Source organism: Dipteris shenzhenensis, chromosome 4 (genome assembly GCF_047967505.1).
Source record: "Dipteris shenzhenensis isolate YYH24624 ecotype China chromosome 4, Dip_SZ_1.0, whole genome shotgun sequence".
NCBI classification, from domain to species: Eukaryota; Viridiplantae; Streptophyta; class Polypodiopsida; order Gleicheniales; family Dipteridaceae; genus Dipteris; species Dipteris shenzhenensis.
Window position 1 is genome coordinate 23806694 of NC_141599.1, and position 17752 is coordinate 23824445.

Here is a 17752-nt window from a genome sequence, read left to right on the forward strand (position 1 = left end):
AATCAGTGGATGAAATCCACTGGTCAATATCCTCTCTAGGGGAAGCCATGAGTGTAGGAGGATGCTCAGGAAGATGAAAGAGGAGGTTGTGGAATGCAAGGTTACTCAAGAGTGGGAAACTGAAAATGTGAAAATGACCTTAGAAGTATACCTTATAAAATGGGCATTGCTCTCAAAAATGCTCTTAATCACAATATTTTTATATTTATTGTTTTTACTTTGGAAAGTCTCTCTCTCTCTCTCTCTCTCTCTCTCTCTCTCTCTCTCTCTCTCTCTCTCTCTCTCTCACCTGATGATCATCTTGCTACCTTGTTTCCCTTAGCTATCTCGCTCTCTCTCGTTGGCCTTAGCTGTCTCGCTCTCTCTCTCTCTCTCTCTCTCTCTCTCTCTCTCTCTCTCTCTCTCTCTCTCTCACCTGATGATCATCTTGCTACCTTGCTTCCCTTAGCTATCTATGTCATGGACATTGATTTTACATATACACTTTTGTATTTTGTTAGCAGCTCCACCGTTTGGATTAGTTGTATCTGGGGTTTTTTCCAATCTCATAGTAGTCGATCAAAGACCTTAATTAACTTTCTTTATTTCCTCTTTCTCAACTTAGAGGTGCAAATGAATAAATGCAATCTTAACTCTCTCTCTCTCTCCCATTCTCTACCCCTCTCTCTCTCTCTATCCCACTCTCCATCTCCCTCTTTCTGTCCCCGTCTCCATCTCCATCTTTCCGTCCCCCTTCCTCTGTCTCTTTACCTGCCTTTGTGTCCCTGACTGCTCTCTCTCTCCCTCTCTCTCACTCATAGTATATCTCTCTCTCTATTCATACATCTAACAATGTCTCATGGCCAGGTGCATTATTTGTGTCCCTGACTGCTCTCTCTCTCTCTCTCTCTCTCTCTCTCTCTCTCTCTCTCTCTCTCTCTCTCTCTCTTTCTCTCTCTCTCGCTCTCTCTCTCTCTCTCTCTCTCTCTCTCTCTCTCTTACACTCTTAATATCTATCTCTCTCACACTCTCTCTCTCTCTTGCACAATACAGATATACAAATATCCACACAGATTTAAAATTACAAATATTTATCGCTTTATCATTCATAGACTAGTATTTGATTTTGAATATCAGGATCCCATGCCAAATTCCAATGATGGGTATGATTTTGATGTGATACCACTTCCTAGTAACCCCATCAAGGATTTTTGGAGCAAATATCCTGATATGAAAACTCGAAGTGGATGGTTTGGACCCTGGACAACTTCCCTACCAACCTTCGTCAGCATCAAGTTAGTGAAGCTTGGGTCAGCAAATTGGATCCCCAACCTGATTGGCACCACCCCAAGCCCTTTAATGTAATCTTCTTGAAAGAGTACGTGCATGCACCTCCATGTCTTAGAACCCATCCCAAGTTCTATGGAGTTCTACGACGTCATAGATGGGAGGCCAACATATACACTTTGGGTGAAAATCGCACCATTAATTGGCCAATGATTGATCCATACTCTCGTGAAGAATAGAACATCGAAGGCACACTGATCCGAGCACTTCAATAGCATGAGCAAAATAATGCACGGCAACATTGACTGCATCCTATGCCAAAGTGCTATCTTCTGCAACACATTGGAATGCATTTTAGACGTCCCCAACCACATCAACTGCCATTTTTCTCCACTCAGATTCAATCCCAATGAACGGATCGATGCTCAGACTACAAGCCGCGACTCTATCAAAGAGTCTTCTTAGAAGCACACCACATATCTCTATTTAAACAAATGGTGGATACAGGCTACCTGGAAACATAGCAAAAATTGTATGGTGCCAAGGCTTTACAGTAGGATCCGACTGGCATGCCACAAGTTCCACAACCACTGTATTACATGCATGGCATCCCAACTCCATGATCACAATAAACCATAACCTAAGGTCGAGTAATAAAATGGATCCGGGAGTATGTTGTCTCTGTAAAAACATGGACTTAGGGAGCACAGAATGTGTGTGTAGAGTAGCGGCAAAGTTGCGCTTGTACTTGCATAAGGCTAGGAATAATCTCTCTTAGGAATCCTCAAGTTGCAAGTTCTACATGCAACTCCTACATGCAACTCCTACATGCAACTTCTATATGCAAGTCCTACATGTAGAGAGAGAACAACTCACAATTCCTACATGTAGAGAGATAAGCTCTCCAACTTGTATAAATACCCCATAATGGAATGAACCACACTCTTTGAGGCATTGTGTTGAGTTCTACTTTGGTATTCCAAGCAATTGTCTCCAAGTGTCCATGCTTCCTTGGACTCCATGTCCAAAAGCATGTCCTAACCTTGCAACTCCTCCTCCCCTCTACTCCAACCTCTAAACCCATCCTCTCCCTCTCCTCCTCCCTCCTTCTCCTCCCTTCTCCTCCCTCTCCTCCTCCCTTCTCCTCCCTCCTCCTCCCTCCTCCTCCCTCCTCCTCTCTCTCCTTCCCCCCCATGCTCTCTCTTACACCTTCATCCTCTCCCACTCCGATGCTCCTCCTAAACCCTTAGTCTCTCAAAAACCCTTGACCTCCATGATTTACGACAGAAACAAGCTCTCCACCATGTACTCTACCCTGAACCTTGGATCCTCCTTCTAACCCTTAAAGCTCTTCTAAACTCTGGAACCTCTTTTTGAACCTCGAACCTCCTTCTAAATGCTGAACCTCCCTCTAACCCTTAAACTCCTCCTAAACACTTCAACCCCCAATGAAGGCAAAAGCCTTCATTACCCCAACCATGATGATGCACGTTCCTTTCACACATGCATGCACTATGTTTGCTTACCACACTTAAGTGTGTCTCTCAGCGAAATTTGAGTTCGCCGCCATGTACTCTACCCTAAACCTTGGATCCTCCTTCTAAACCCTGAACCTCCCTCTAACCCTGAACCTCCCTCTAACTCCTCCTAAACCCTTCAACCCCCAATGAAGGCGAAAGCCTTCATTACCCCAATCATGATGACGCACATTCCTTTTACACATGCATGCACTATCTTTTCTTATCACACTTAAGCCTACATCTCTCACTGGAATATGACCTGAGGTCCTAAGCTACACTTATACTACAAACAACAGCACCAATATATCTATAGGTGACAAAAATCCTCGGAACCCTACATACTGAGTATACCTTGCTCTTCTTGCAGAAGGTGTGGGAAAGAGCCGACTCTTTCCAATCCACAATGAAGGGATTTTACTACATAGCTTCAGACAATGTTAGACTATTGCATTGGAGCTTTACACTACACTCGTTGGACAACCTTGACCAGTCTCTATGTATGACTCTCGACTCATGACTACCCACTCACTCGTCTATTGGAATAATAGTATGGGGAGAGGGCCACAGTCCTAGGTTTCAAAACAGAATCAGTAGGAGCTCTCGAGGAGCAAGGCACTGTCAGAGCTCCATATAGAGAGAGTTAGTAGAGGTCCCCCTCATATGGCGAGACTTAGTAAACTACTGGTCTCTTAACATTTTCATAAAAGGATAGCCTTCTATGCTGGCCATGCCTTCAGAAACATATGGATAACCCAAGTAGAGGGCGTGATCATCGACTTAATATCCAGCATCGACGCTGCTCTAGAATAACAGTAGGGCAGAGAGGGCTTTTCTCAATGTCTGTTGTGCATGTTTGTGTTTTTTACGGCCATAGTTTAATGTATTGGGATTATTTTAATTTTGCATTTGCACTTTTTTGAGTAAGGCCTTCTACATATGGATTACATACTATATTGCTTGAGTAAGGCCTCAGCTCTCGCCACCTCTCACTGACCATTTGTTAACATGGAAAAGCCACACAAACTTTTGTCGGGCAACCACGTAGCATATAAGCACCTCTTGTTTGGAATGCCACTTATCTACTTTGACGATTGCTCACTAGTAGCTATGCCTATGTATAGTTTTATTGAGGCATGGCTAAGAACATCTTGAACTGCAAGTCCATGTTCCACGTTTAGCTTGGTATTCCATTGCTCAGGATTTAATCCCAAACCTGCTCCATCCAGTTCTGACCATTGTTCCTGTCAAACGAGCTCTATATCAATGAGATTGTGCTATTGATCTACTACCAGAACTTACAAAGTTGATGTTGATAAGGCCGGCTCTTCCCCATTGCATTTTCATGTGCCATGCTGAGATCCATGCTGGGATATTATGGAGGCTCTCTTGGATTATTGTCTAACGATCGAATGAGACAATATGAGAACCCGTGGATTCTACTATGTGATTACACTACATTTGGACCTCCAGTTGTTAGTAGGATTGAAAAGCTTTTGAATAGCACGTAGACTTTTACATGAACTTGTACTATAGCCCTCACGACCTCCACTGATATCTTATTCTCGGAGGTTACTCTCTGTCATATAAAAACCAATAGACCTGCAAACCGTTCTGACTCTCTAGAAACACCCTTTCACGAGACAAGCACTACCATATATTATTAGCTCAAGATGTCTACTGCCAACAAATGGAGGTGCACGGTTTGCCATTCACTAGAAGGTGTGTAGTTTGAGAGAATATCCAAGGTCTGGTTGCCAAAGTGTGTGACAACGTTCCACACTGTTTTGCATAGAGCTAGGCTCCAGAGACCACTAGGAAGGCAATATTCACTTCAGCATTGAGGCTTCTTCTTTGCATGTAGAAAGTCATCATGTTAAGGCATCAAGATAGTCTAATTTATCTTCTAATTCCTTGATTGAGGAGTTTAGTCTGTTGAGAAAACTAAGCAAAAAGCTTACTCACAAGCTTTGCAGTTTATATAAATAGAGGAATATTCTAGTACATTCTTAGGACTTTTAAGAATAATTCCTTGGGTATCATTAATTGATGATGGTTTTCATAGCACGCACTCAATTAACCTAGGACTTTTTACTTTGCTTAAGAGTATTTGTATTATAAGTTTATCATAAGGCTTTGAGAGGTAGACTTTGAACTACATGGGAATCTTACTTCCTTGGCGACTTTCCTACGTTGCTCTTAGGATGCTTAGAAAGCTGCAGATGATGAGAAAACTGTGTTAACAAGGAGATCTCGATTGGCTAGTCTCCATTTTGCCACTAGACTACAAGTCTTATGGATTAAAGTGCATTATTAGATACAAGAGTAGTTAGTGTATAAGACATTATAATGGTTAAAATAGTAGATTACCATTGAAAGGACTACATTAGTTTACCATGAAAGGGAGCTTGGCTTATTGGCCCCTTGAATTTTATTACATGGTCTTGGGTTACTCTAGTTAATTAATGATTACGGGTCATCCTTTTTCAAGTTCTCAAATATATACTGCTAGACTCAATTTTTTTTCAAATCTAAGGGCCTCTGCCTTAGAGTCAAGGCATTTATTATTTTCTTTGAGGAATCCTCCCAATTACTAACAAAATTTTCTTTGACCTCTTAAACTCACTATAGTACTCCTTTATTTCCATATATAGTAGCCTAATGTTGACTAATTGCTTAACAATTTCCTTGGCTGTCACTCTTTGTTTACACTTTGGAGTCCGAGGTTTTCTCACTTTGTGGAATTTTGTAGAGGTAAGTGCAATTTATAAAAGGAGAATAATGGAGCTTCCATTAGAATTCTTCCTAAGTACCCTCCTCATTATTATGGGAGTTTGGTAACAGGTATTTGTATGTGTGCTCTACTTCATTACCTTAGACACATGGCTGATTTTTGAAGTATGGTAGCAAGGACCTTTATGCGAGTACCACTTCATTGCCTTTAGTAGACTGGAAGTGGATTATAATGGGAGCATTATAATAAGAGTAATAGTGATTATAATTCATTGACATTGATCTTGGAATTAGAAAAGGTTCCTTGATTAGAAAGTTTCCTTTATTAGAGAAATTCCTAAGTAGTTAGGAAAGTTCCCTTTCTTAGAAAAATTACTAAGGGTATGATATTATGATTTCTTGGCAGTGTTGGACTTGGTTGAAACACCCAATTTTATGACTCACTTGAGATTTCCAGTTATTACTTGGATTACTCTAGCATTCTATAAGCACTTCTTTACCTGGAATCATCTACCATTTTATAAACACTTCTTTAACGTTATAAATGCCAACTGGTTCAAGAATGCCAAGATTTTATAAATGCTAATCTTGATTAAGTGATAGGGATAACAACTATGTGCCGGCATTGAAGCCTCGCTTATACATCAAAAATGTATTGTCCTTTCATTTTTGTTGTGATGGTGCCAGGTGAGTCGGCATACCTCTCCATCAGGTTTGCATTGAAAAGTCTAAGGCATGAAGATACAGTGTTAGCAACTTCGAGGCATATTCTACAGTGGATTATCTCCAAGTATTGATAGATAAGATTGAACATTATATTGGAGACTAGTCATCAGTATTGTTGTACTTTTTGCAATGTACTGACATGAATGTGAGTATAAAAATTGACTCCCACTTTGACACTTTGTTAGAAGGAGCGGTTTTTCTCACTTATGCGGTATTAAGAGGTTGGTTACTAATGGACTACTCTCACTAGGTGTTTGAAAAGGGCAATTGCGAATGTTTGCAATTGATTTACTTTGACATTGGAAACTGGTCCAGTAGTGTAGTAGGATAGATTGTTTGATAAGACAAACACACACACATGCGCGCACATGCATACACAGCTACCCCAGGGGGACGATAGAGGGTTCTAGAGAGGGAAGGGCAAGGTTGGGGCATGCGCACAATACATGCATCCATCTCTCTCTCTCTCTCTCTCTTTGTCTGAGTTGGGGGGGTAGCAGGATAGAACATCAGTTGTAGCTAATAGAACATCAATTCTAAGAAGGCAAAAAGTGTATGTCATGGAGCCCCCTCCTTCCTTGCGGTATCCTGCTACCCCCCCAACTCAGACACACAGAGAGAGAGAGAGAGAGAGAGAGAGAGAGAGAGAGAGAGAGAGAGAGAGAGAGAGATGCATACTATATATAAATAATTAATAATTGACAATCTATACATCACCTAGAGTAGGCACTTACAATTGTGAATGTGTTATTGGTGTAGCAGATGGGCATGCAAGTCTTTCCAACAACATCCTCTCCAACTGAGACACACTAATAGATCTAGATGTACTCATGAATTGGGCATAATTTCACCCTTAACCCCAAATTTTGTGGACTTTCCCCTTTGTGATGGTTTTTTGACTCATTATGGCTTTCCGTAAAGTTCGTTATGTGATTTGAAAGTTTATATCTTGAAATTAGAGACATTTTACGATCACACCTTGAGACGCAGCGGAGCGAGTCTCCAACCTGTGGTAGATGGGTCATGCTACGAGTTCACATTATTTACAAAACTCTTGAGCGTAGTTGGCTCCGTGCGGATACGTGGGAGAGGGAAGGTTTGAGAGGCGTTTGACAAATTTGCATGGGAAGATTGAGGATTTGGTGGTGGGGTAATAATGCACACAAATAATGTATGATGATTTTGGGATGTTGATGGGGGCGGGCAGATATTTTGGATTTGAAAAATTTCGGAAATTAAATTGACTTAGTTTATGAGGCTGATGAAGAGTGTGAGGGCGCGGGGGGGTCGCCAGCAGGGCACGCCCGGCCACGCTGTCCACGCGCACAGGCCATCAACGTGGCAAGCTATGGTCAATAGGATGGAGCCACGTCAGAAGGGCGCCGCATGCTGGGAGCGTGCGTGGAGGCCACTGCACACGTGTGCAAGCAATCGGGCTTCATCTTCCCAGGACGCAAAACTCCCAACGCAGTCTCTGCTTGCTTCTACATTTTACTTTTCGTCGTAAAACCTTCTCTACAAATTGCAAATCTTGAGCAATTCTGAACATCCCATTCTTACAAATTGCAACCTTTCCTGTTATCTCACCATCTCCATTTGCAATCCGCAATCTCCTCTTCACGCCTTTCCTCTTCCTCATTCGTTGCACATCTCAATCTTCCTCTGCTGCAGCATCACCCACTCGCACTCGCCCCTTCGCCCACCGATTCTTGAGCTTCGTTTCCGGTAACATCTTCCTTGATCTTCGTTTCCGGCAACATCATCCATTTTGCGGAGACCCTCTCCTCACGTCCGCTCCTTCGCAGTGTCAAACTTGCGAAATGATCACGGTACCACCTGAATCTTGATTGGTTCTTTATCACCGCTTCTTCTTTCGTGGGAATTCTACGTGGGTCCGTTTCGATCTTCTGGATTTGCTGAAGACTCGGGTAGTTGCCATAGAAGCCTGTTTTGAAACCGAGACTTCAGTTTTCTGCCTGTCTGCTCATTGGATGCTAATGGTGTATCCGATGCGATCAATTATTGCTATGAGAGCTGCCGTTTGCCTCTCAATACACTCAGTAGTTATTCCAAGTGTTGACTCTTCCGTTCAGTCTGAAAACTATCAAAACTGAGTAGTTTGGACGCCGCGTGCTACATGTACATGAGATGAAAGGCTTAGTTAAAGATTGAAATGTAACATCCTAGTTATTTAGACGACTCTCATTATCTACACCAATGTCTATACGGGCATTGAACGACTCGTTAACAGAGTTACCCTGTTGACAGCTTATGTACTGAAAATATCAGGAAGAGTATGGAATCCTTAAGACACGTTCTTTGCTGCTTGAACGTTTTGGCAGATCCAAATTGAACAATCTGAATTATTGCAGTGCTTGTCTAATTTACAGTATTGAGCATTGGCAGATTCAAATTGAATCATCCCAAACTCGTCGAAATGATTATGTTGGTTCCACTTATGCGGGGACGCTTTATGTTAGAGTTGGGATTGTACAGCTTGTGAGATTGCCAACAATATAGGTGATTGATATATTTGAAGCTCGAAATTCGTCAAACATATCGTACTGCATTCATATTCAGGAATCTTTCTATCAATTAAATGTGCTTTGTGCATGAGCTCAATATTATCACAGGTTTCCACTTAGGAAAATTGTGTTACCGTATTTTGACAGATCGTGGAAGCTGGTTTCAGGTAAGCATCAAACTGCATTTGTTGGCAGTTGGAGTCGTTTATTTTCTGGATATGCGCAACTTAGTTCACACGTTAGGGAAGGGCCAGATTCATCTAGTTTCTGGGTGAATTTGGTCTGACAGACGGGGCTATTCAATTAGGATAGCTCTTGCTGCCTGCACAGGCAACACATCAGCTAGAGGTTGTGAGGGATTTTACGTTCATTTCAAGGGCAGCACTTATAGTATGAGACTCCCTGATCTTAGACAAATCTCACATCCTTCAACGAGAGTTTATGAAAAGAATCCTATCTTGTGATGGGGGGAGGAAGAGAGAGAGAGAGAGAGAGAGTCCTTGGGAGACTGAACACGCTCTGTGGGACAGAGAAACAAATAGCTTCCCTTGCTGGAGCTCTATGTAGCTGCTGCACTTGCTAGGTGTACACCTTTTTTCAACAACTTTGAGATCTTCAAGTATTTTCCTCCTATGCTCGAAAAATTCTGCAAGTGCCTGGCAAAAATTACTTTGGGAGAGAGAGAGAGAGAGAGAGCAAACACGATCCATGGAATAAGCCAGAAACAAATGCTTGCTCGAGCTCTATGTAGCTGCTGCGATTTACAACTTTTGTCAGCAACTTTCAGAACTTCCAGTATTTTCCTCTTGTGCGGTTTAACGGAATGGCGTGAAAAAAAGAATGCAAAGAATTGCCTGAAGAAGGCCCTGATCCACTTAGAGACACTTGTCCAATGTGTCAGGCAATGTGTGTATGAGAGAGAGAGAGAGAGAGAGAGAGAGAGAGAGTGAGTGAGAGTGAGAGTGAGAGTGAGAGTGAGAGTGAGAGTGAGAGGAATGAAATGAAGTTATGTTATTAATGTCCTCTGGAGACCCACCAGGATTTATGGGACAAAGGGTGGTATTTTGCATCAGTAATTACAAGTTGCAGCTCTATAGATAGCTGTCAACAGCATGTGGTTGTGCTGATCACCAGCTTGCCAGGGTATGTGCCATGTCCAAGACCCTATTACGATGTTCCAAGATTTCTTTTGTGTAAGATCCTACAGTTTTGCTGGCTGCCTAAAGAGGCAGTGCAGATCCTCAATGTCTCCTGATGGGCATCATTATTAAAATCTGTCTTCTCTTAGTACATTACCTCAAGTTCCTCAAGCTCATCGGAGCTGATTCTCAGTTTACATATTATCTGTCTTTTGAAACGAGACGTTCACCTTCAGCTTTTTTGGTCTCCCATAAATTAGCATGGGGTAAAATTGTCTTTTGTAAAGCTAGTTCATGCCATCTCTCCTTTAGGAATTTGTGCGTTACAAGCTGCCTGACGGTAACGTCTTTTTGAGAAGCTTTGCTTCTATACCCCACTAATTCATCCATACAAATCCTGCCCTCTACCATCTTTTTCTTTTGTTGTCTTTGCTGCTCCATTGCTTTGTAGGGGAGTTTATCCATGTCCATTTTTTCAACTGTTAACGAATGTGTTGGCATATACCCTGTCCTTTCAATGATAGCATGAATCTTTCTCCTAGCAAACTGGATTGGAGGTCCTGAAGCTTAGTCCCCAATTCACCTAGAGCATTTCTTGGTTAGAGGTCCTGAAGCTTGTCCCCCCTTTTGCCATCATTGTTTCCCCTTGAGCATTTCTTGGTAGCCTATTCAAGGCCATCCTTTTCTGAGAGAGAGAGAGAGAGAGAGAGAGAGAGAGAGAGGCACAGGCTGGAAAATGTTTCATAAAGAGGTTAGAGTCTGCCTATTGTATAGCATGCTACATATAATCATATTATTTGTACAGGATATATGCATTGATATAACTGGTCTTCAATATGTCAATGCATGTTACAATCAGGATAACCACAAGAACGCAAGTGATCAGGATAACAAGAACGCAAGTGGGCACTGTGTCTTATGTGGATTGATTCCCTGTTGCTAGAACCTGTCTCTGATGACTTTTTAAATTGATGCTCTACTAAACATAAATCTTTGTAGATGGCTTTTGTATGGACCAACAGAAGGTTCTTTAGATTTAGTACTATAGTCTTATAAATTATCTTGCCACATCACTTCGAGGAATGCAGGGAGGTGTGTAGAGCTTGGATTTGTCCTGTAGTTGAAGTGATGTCTGAACTTTATGCTTGGCAAGTAATGCAACTAGCATGTACTTGCCAAGCATTAAGTTGAATTAGGGGATAGTTAAAGTTCTGGTCATTTTATAGTTTCCATGAGTAGTTTCTTCTATTGGGTTTGCTATAAGCTGCTCTCTGGCCCTCTGGAATGTTTCTGTATGCTTCATTGGTGGTTGCAAGAACCTCTGTCCAAGACTAAGCAAACAAAGCATTCACTAATAAATTCTGTCATCATGCTTGGGATTTTTTTCTAAGTAAGCCTTTTCTGAGTTTCCTTGACAAATGAGCAGTAGATTTTTGCAATTTGTTATTACTAAATCGATTGTTTTCTGCAGTTCATATCAAGTAGCAGCGTGGTAACATCAAGACCAGAGGCTGGCCTAAGCACTGCATTTGAGTGTTCCAACTATTGTGATGCGTCCCATAAATATACCTGCCCATTGAGCATCTTACGGAGTTCTTCTGCAGCTTTTCCTTCAAAGTTTTCTTTGGGCTTAAGAAAGAACAAAGGTCAAAAGAAATATTGTAGGGTAATCCCAATGTGCTGTTCTGGGAGCAAATTAGCAGTAACTGGGCCGAATGAGAAGTCGAGGTTGCCTGGTTTGGATGACTTGAACTTGTTTGATAGGATTGCCCCTCTATCTCTCGTGGAGTTCAAAATGTCCGATTTTGAACTTTGCATGAATGTGAGCATCGGTCTAGCTGGAAAGGTGAGTTTCATTCTTTCTTTAACGTCTGCTTTTTCTGGTCATTTTCATTATTGATTTAGGGATATCACATGATATAACATGAGCTTGTTACGTTATGTTTAATGCCACAATTCTTGATGTAGACAAAAAGAACCCAGATCAGGAGGTTGGTTTGGTGTTATCCAGCCATTTACACACCTTGCATTTCTTGGTTGGCCTTGTAACAGGGCGATGAAGTGGTATACGAAGCGCTTGTTCGGAATCCGAACAGGTACTGCAGTAGCATCAAGGATAGTCATTCAAATGCAATCTAGATTTTTTCGTTTGTCGGTGAATATTCTGAATTACTGCTATATTTTTGTTGGGGTAAGTCCTTTGAAGGGTTTGAAGGTGGTCCTTCGACAACTTGCTGGTCCTCGTGCGCAACGTTGGGGAAAGCGTGCACTGCAGGTCTCATCATCCCTCTACTCAATACAAGTCTAAACAGTTTTATTTTCTCTTTGTTTGGCTTTGTACGAATGTGTATTGTTGTTTCACATTGAAGCATGCATAAGAAAGTTAAAATTTTTGAGCAGGTGATCACGAAATTAGTGAAGAGGGTGGAGCTGTATCAGTCATATGCGACACAAATTCATGGCTATATCCTTCCTTCTGGATTGAACGAAAACATGCTGACACTTGTGCATGGCGTAAGTAGTGCATACTCAATGTCTTTTTATAATTATTTTTAATTCTAAACCATAATAGATTGAGAGCGGTTACAAGTGTATTAAGGCTTTTTGTTTCTTTGTTGGGAGAAATGCAGTATTATGACAACTACTCTCTACATCATTGGCTTCTTTGTGAGGATTGGCTTCCCACATTGGAATCCCGTTTAGCCCTAGATGAAGAATGTGCTCGAAGGGTAGGGGATGGCAGAACTGGTGGTCCTGCAGTATCTCGTCAGTTGCGGCTCACTCAGATTCTGATGAGAGATATTCTGATTGGGGTTTGTAACATATGGCTTTCATGTGATTGTAATGGCTAAGCTTAGTACTCCTAGCAGAATATCTGTATGACTTAGTGGATTAAATGATAGCATTGCTAACACTGGAAAGTTTTAGCAGGTCCACTATCTTCACAGTCATGGATTTGCTCACACTGAGCTGCGGCTTCAGAATGTACAGATTTGTCAAGCGGATCGTCATATCAAGGTCCAACAGTATAATTCTGCTTTTTGTCATATCTTGCAATATTAGGGTTTGGGGTAGTGAACAGAACGATTTGCCCATCTGGACCATGTTATATCGTTTCTGGCTCTTTGTATCATAGGTAGGTCTGCTTGGGAATGCGTCGGATTTTGAGGACAGTCCTGAATACGAAGTGGCCAAAAATTCAGGGAAGAAAGTAAATAGACGGCAGTTAATGATTGCATATGACATCAGGTATGCTTCATTTGTCATCTTTTTTTCACGATTGGCATAAAGCACCACGTGATACTTCTATTCTTTTTGTTATTTTATGTCACAAAGTGAGCAACAACATATTTACTGTTTGGCAGGTGTGTGGGTATTATGATGGCAAAGATGGTTTTGCGGGAGCTGATGAATCCTAGTATCTTTGAACGCTTCAAATCTTTTTTGACTAAGGTTTAAAAGGAATCCTTCTACCTTTGCTTTAAAAGTCGTCTCTCACTAAGTTCTTTAAATTTAACTTGCCTAAATTGGGCATGAGCTGATTCTGTTCAAGATTCACTAAACACTCTAGAACTGCTCAGAGGTCTAACATCATGATTGCCCTTGCTGAATGGCAGGGTAATGATCCAGCTGGATTACGAGGGTTTCTGGTGCCAATATTAAGTCAAAACTCGCCATTGAACAACACAGGTTTGCAGGTAATAGAGCCATATTGTTGTATTGAACAAGTCAAGTCTTTTTTAGCATTGATATAAAATGTTCTTTGCTTTTAATGATTTTTATTTGGGCAGGGGGAGAGGGAGGGGCCGAGAGAGAGGGGGGGGGGGGGTTTGCGTGGGGGAATTACTTGTTAATGTCCATTGGTGGCGCATAATGATCTATGGGACAGCGAAATCTGTCTGTGTCCACTGGTGACCCAGCATAATGTATGGTTCAGAAAAAAATCTATCACATTTAAATTACAACTGCAGCTGCGTGTTAGCTATTCCAAATCACACAGAAGGATTTACAATCATAAGCTTTCAAACAACAAGGATGTCTATGTCTGCATTTAGGGCTCATCTGACCGATTTCCAACACCCTCAATTGGCTCTCTAGGATTGTTATTTCCTCTGCATGAATCAATTTGTTTGGGTGGCAACTCTTAGGCTCTGCAATTTCCTGTGTATTAAGATGTGGAAAGCTGTGCCTCTCTCTGATGTGTAGGCAAGCTCAGCTTTGGGGAATTGCCTTTATCACACCTTTGGGGAAAATTTACAAATTCATTCTTCTATTGGGGGTTTCAACCACCTGCCTCTTTCTACTTCAAGGTTGCGTGAGCTAGTCATTGCCTTGCACACGAGGCATCACTTGAATCTTGCCAATTTCTCTTGGAGTTAGTCTTGTGCACATGGGGTCTCTCTCTCTCTCTCTCTCAAACTTCTCCCTTGGCTTAGCTACATTTTTTGCATTACAAGATCTCTGATGGCTGCATGGATATCCTGAAGATTCATTGCATCTTCTGTCAAAGTTCCATTTGCCAGCCTTATTGAACTTTCTTATATTCTTGGTCACTTTTGTGTGTGTGTGTGTGTCTGTGTGTGAGTGAGAGAGAGAGAGAGAGAGAGAGAGAGAGAGAGAGAGAATTAATATTTGTTGAAATTTTTTTGTAGTCATCGGGGAATGTTATTGCCCCCTCCCAGAATGGATAACACTGCTCCAAGAAAGGTGGAATTCCCGTAATGCCATTGCACTTTGGAACGATGGAACACTGTGTTCAAGTCCAATTATTTGCATCTTTGCTTTCTCACTCCCACGTCTTGCCAATGAGAAGAATAAAGATCCCTATATGACATGCCTAAAAATTAGAAGTAGTCACACAGATCGCCAGAGTAGAAACCCCAACATAACCTTGAAGTGAGTGGTCTCAAAAAGGCCAACATCTACTGATGGGCCACAATGACACAATGAAAGGTAGTTTGAGATCACCACAGATGCTGGAGAGGGCGGAGTGAAATGAGGATGGTGCTAGACAAAGCATGCCAAGGAGTCCATGGTCCCTATGGAACCTGTGGTGCTATGTCCTTGGGATTCGTCATCTTGGCAATCTTTGCCTTGGGTTTTTCCCAATTTTTTTATAATTTTTTTATCAGTCCCTATCCCAAGCAGTAACTATCTGTGTCCCATGTCATCATTTCTTCTGGTCTCCTCCTTGTGATGGATGTACAAAAAGAGGGTGCTGTTCATGGCTTGATAGGGCTGTGTTTGAAGGATGAGATGAGCGAAGGAGAGCCCTAGGAGTGAAGAGGCAGCCAGCAAGAGGGAGGAAGATTATATGAATGAAATTTCATGTTATTGAAGATTTTTAAGTTATACGAATGAAGATTCATGTTGACCAGGCATTATAGCGGTTGGTAGATTTAAGTACGATAAAAAGCTTGAGTAATCCATTTAGTAATGATGTCTCTCACCTGATATCTCAAGTCAGCATCGTAAGCATTCAAAATTGGAGAGCTTGGCATATATGCTTGATAGGCTGTGGTGCAATTTTCATTAACATTCATCGGCAACACTGCAATCTATGTAAAATCGTAATATTTCGTTAACAAAAACAGAGAAGAAAGAAATGCGATAGTACTGTGTTTTAAATTTAAAAAACACATGCTTACAGTCATTTTATGCAAAACATATCTTTTGATGAGATGTGGCATATTATCAGATTTTGGACAGACATGGAGGAGCAGGTTGGAACCTTCTTTCTTTGATGCTTGCCTCAAAGGCTTCAGATCGCATAAGGTATTTGAAATTCCATGTCTTTATGCTTTTGGCCCAAACTGCTTCTTCTCAGCTCGTTTTACGTTATGAGTCGTCAAGATGTATAATTTATTCTGATATATGGTAATTGGTGGCAGTTGCACAGAGGCCTTGAGGCACCGTTTTCTATGTGGTCCAATGTGGCGTGTTGAATCGTCCATCGATATGACGCGATGGAGCATTGGGTCCACTGCCGTACGAATTGTGGAGGAGTATATATATGGGGCTCAGCAGGTCCAAGAAAGATATTTTTTTGTTTGCCTAATTTTTTTGTGCTTCTTTCTTATTTCAGGTAGTTGATCCTGTGCATGGTCTCTGTGGTGGTTTTCTGTAATGCAGCGCAGCAGGTTGGCCCAACTGATACATGTCTTAGAGCTTCTTAATCCCAACTCAAGCCCAGAGGTATTTTTTATTTAAAACTTTGCAGGCTCCTTTTACTGATACGTTCAAAGGTATCTGATAAGAACTTTATTCCTGGCTTACAAAGCAGAGTTGGTTAGAACTGCTGCCAGGACAATGGCGCTTGGTATACCACACAGGGAGGCAGATTGGTCTTACATGGAGGCAGGTAATAATTTTTAAGCTACCTTGATTGAGTTCTAGTGTTGTTCATTGACAAGAGCATAACGTCATATATTCTAGTGTGGTTGTATTGAGGTAAAATTTCTTTGCAGCACAAGCTGATGGGACAAAGTTGCAATCTTTATTTCAGGCCTCCCCAACAGTTTTGATAGGTGAAGTGTTCCATATATTCGGTCTTTCAGAAGGAAGACTGTCAATGACTTCAAGTGTCAACTTTACTGTTATGCCTGAGAAGGGAGACTGGCTGCTAGATAAGAGTGGCACTAAAGGAAGTCTGAAAGTTATTTCTGCCAATACAACTATAGGAAAAGGTGAAAGGGTGTATCTTACGCAGCCACAAACAGAAACTGGTGATGTCCAGGAAATCTCTGCTATGTTGCTTGAAAGCTTTTACAATCATATCAAGGGTAGGGGTTTCGATTATCCCAGACAAAATAAATTTCAACAGTCCATAACTGAGACAGCGCCAGCAGCCCTACCTGTTGTTAGATTGGATCTCGAAGATATCGATATGACTATGGAACTTGATTATGTGGGTGGAGACTCTTCCTTCCCTCTCAAGTGCCTAAAAGAAGTCCGTGTACAGATCCCACCAGAATCGTTTGATACATCGACAATCGTCTGCGGCACTTACATCGACACTCGTTTGCTAGTACTTCGAGGAGTTTCTGGAGCTGCTTTATTTTTCATACGCTGTCCAATAAGCTGAAACCAATTTCCTACTGCTCTGAAGTTCAACCAAATGTATAGTAGATAAGCAGGAAAAGTTTCAGGTTTCAGGTTGATGATTCTTTGTGTAAATATTCAGGCTGCCTGATTTCTCACAGGGCATCTTTGGTCAGATTAGGCTCCAAGGCTGATTTTGCACCTTGGGGTTCAGTATTGACTAGAGGATTCTCATGTTCAAAGGAGACTCCTGCGAGCTCTTGTTTTGTAGAGGAAAGTGTTGATTCCAAGCATTGTTTTACAGGCAAGAGCCCGGATGCTTTGTAAGATTTGACATTATGAAGGATTGTTGTCCTTCATTCTCGACATGATGCATGTGTGCTCGTGTGCAAGAAGGTGCATGTCCATGTGAGCTCAGGCGTGCCTGCATAATGCTGCCATTGTCTTCCAAGATTTTATGATGGCGAGGAGTGGGTTGTTTTCCATGGATCAGTTTGAAGTCGTGGGTTTATCAACCTTCCTATCCAGTATAATCTAGACATGTGAATATGTTCCTTGACATAAACGTGCACACTAAGACCTTGCCACCGTATGAATGCAGACAAAACTTCTTTCCGCCCAAAGAAAAGTACCTTATATTAATACTTGAAACAATACAAAGAGTAAGCTATTTGTGGGTATTGAGAGCAAAAGCTAGCTGTCTTGCAGAAGTTGCATATAAAACTTAAACACAATTCTAATAATCATTTTACCTCTACCACACATGAACGTCATTCCCACCAAAGGCCGCATATAAGGCCATGAA

At 41.6% G+C, this 17752-nt stretch overlaps 1 protein-coding gene across 1 annotated transcript; it reads left to right on the forward strand.

Annotated features, from left to right (window-relative positions):
- The first annotated feature begins 7720 nt into the window (after positions 1 to 7720).
- On the forward strand, positions 7721 to 17106 carry ORG1 (OBP3-responsive protein 1). The gene is made up of 15 exons (XM_087373658.1): positions 7721 to 8071; positions 11378 to 11752; positions 11959 to 12002; positions 12103 to 12181; positions 12307 to 12420; positions 12537 to 12719; positions 12838 to 12924; positions 13043 to 13155; positions 13272 to 13359; positions 13524 to 13604; positions 15605 to 15681; positions 15798 to 15933; positions 16039 to 16101; positions 16190 to 16267; positions 16412 to 17106. The coding sequence occupies exons 1-15, from the start codon at positions 8063 to 8065 to the stop codon at positions 16988 to 16990; spliced, it is 2106 nt and encodes a 701-aa protein (XP_087229784.1). The 5' UTR covers positions 7721 to 8062; the 3' UTR covers positions 16991 to 17106.
- The last annotated feature ends 646 nt before the right edge of the window (positions 17107 to 17752 follow it).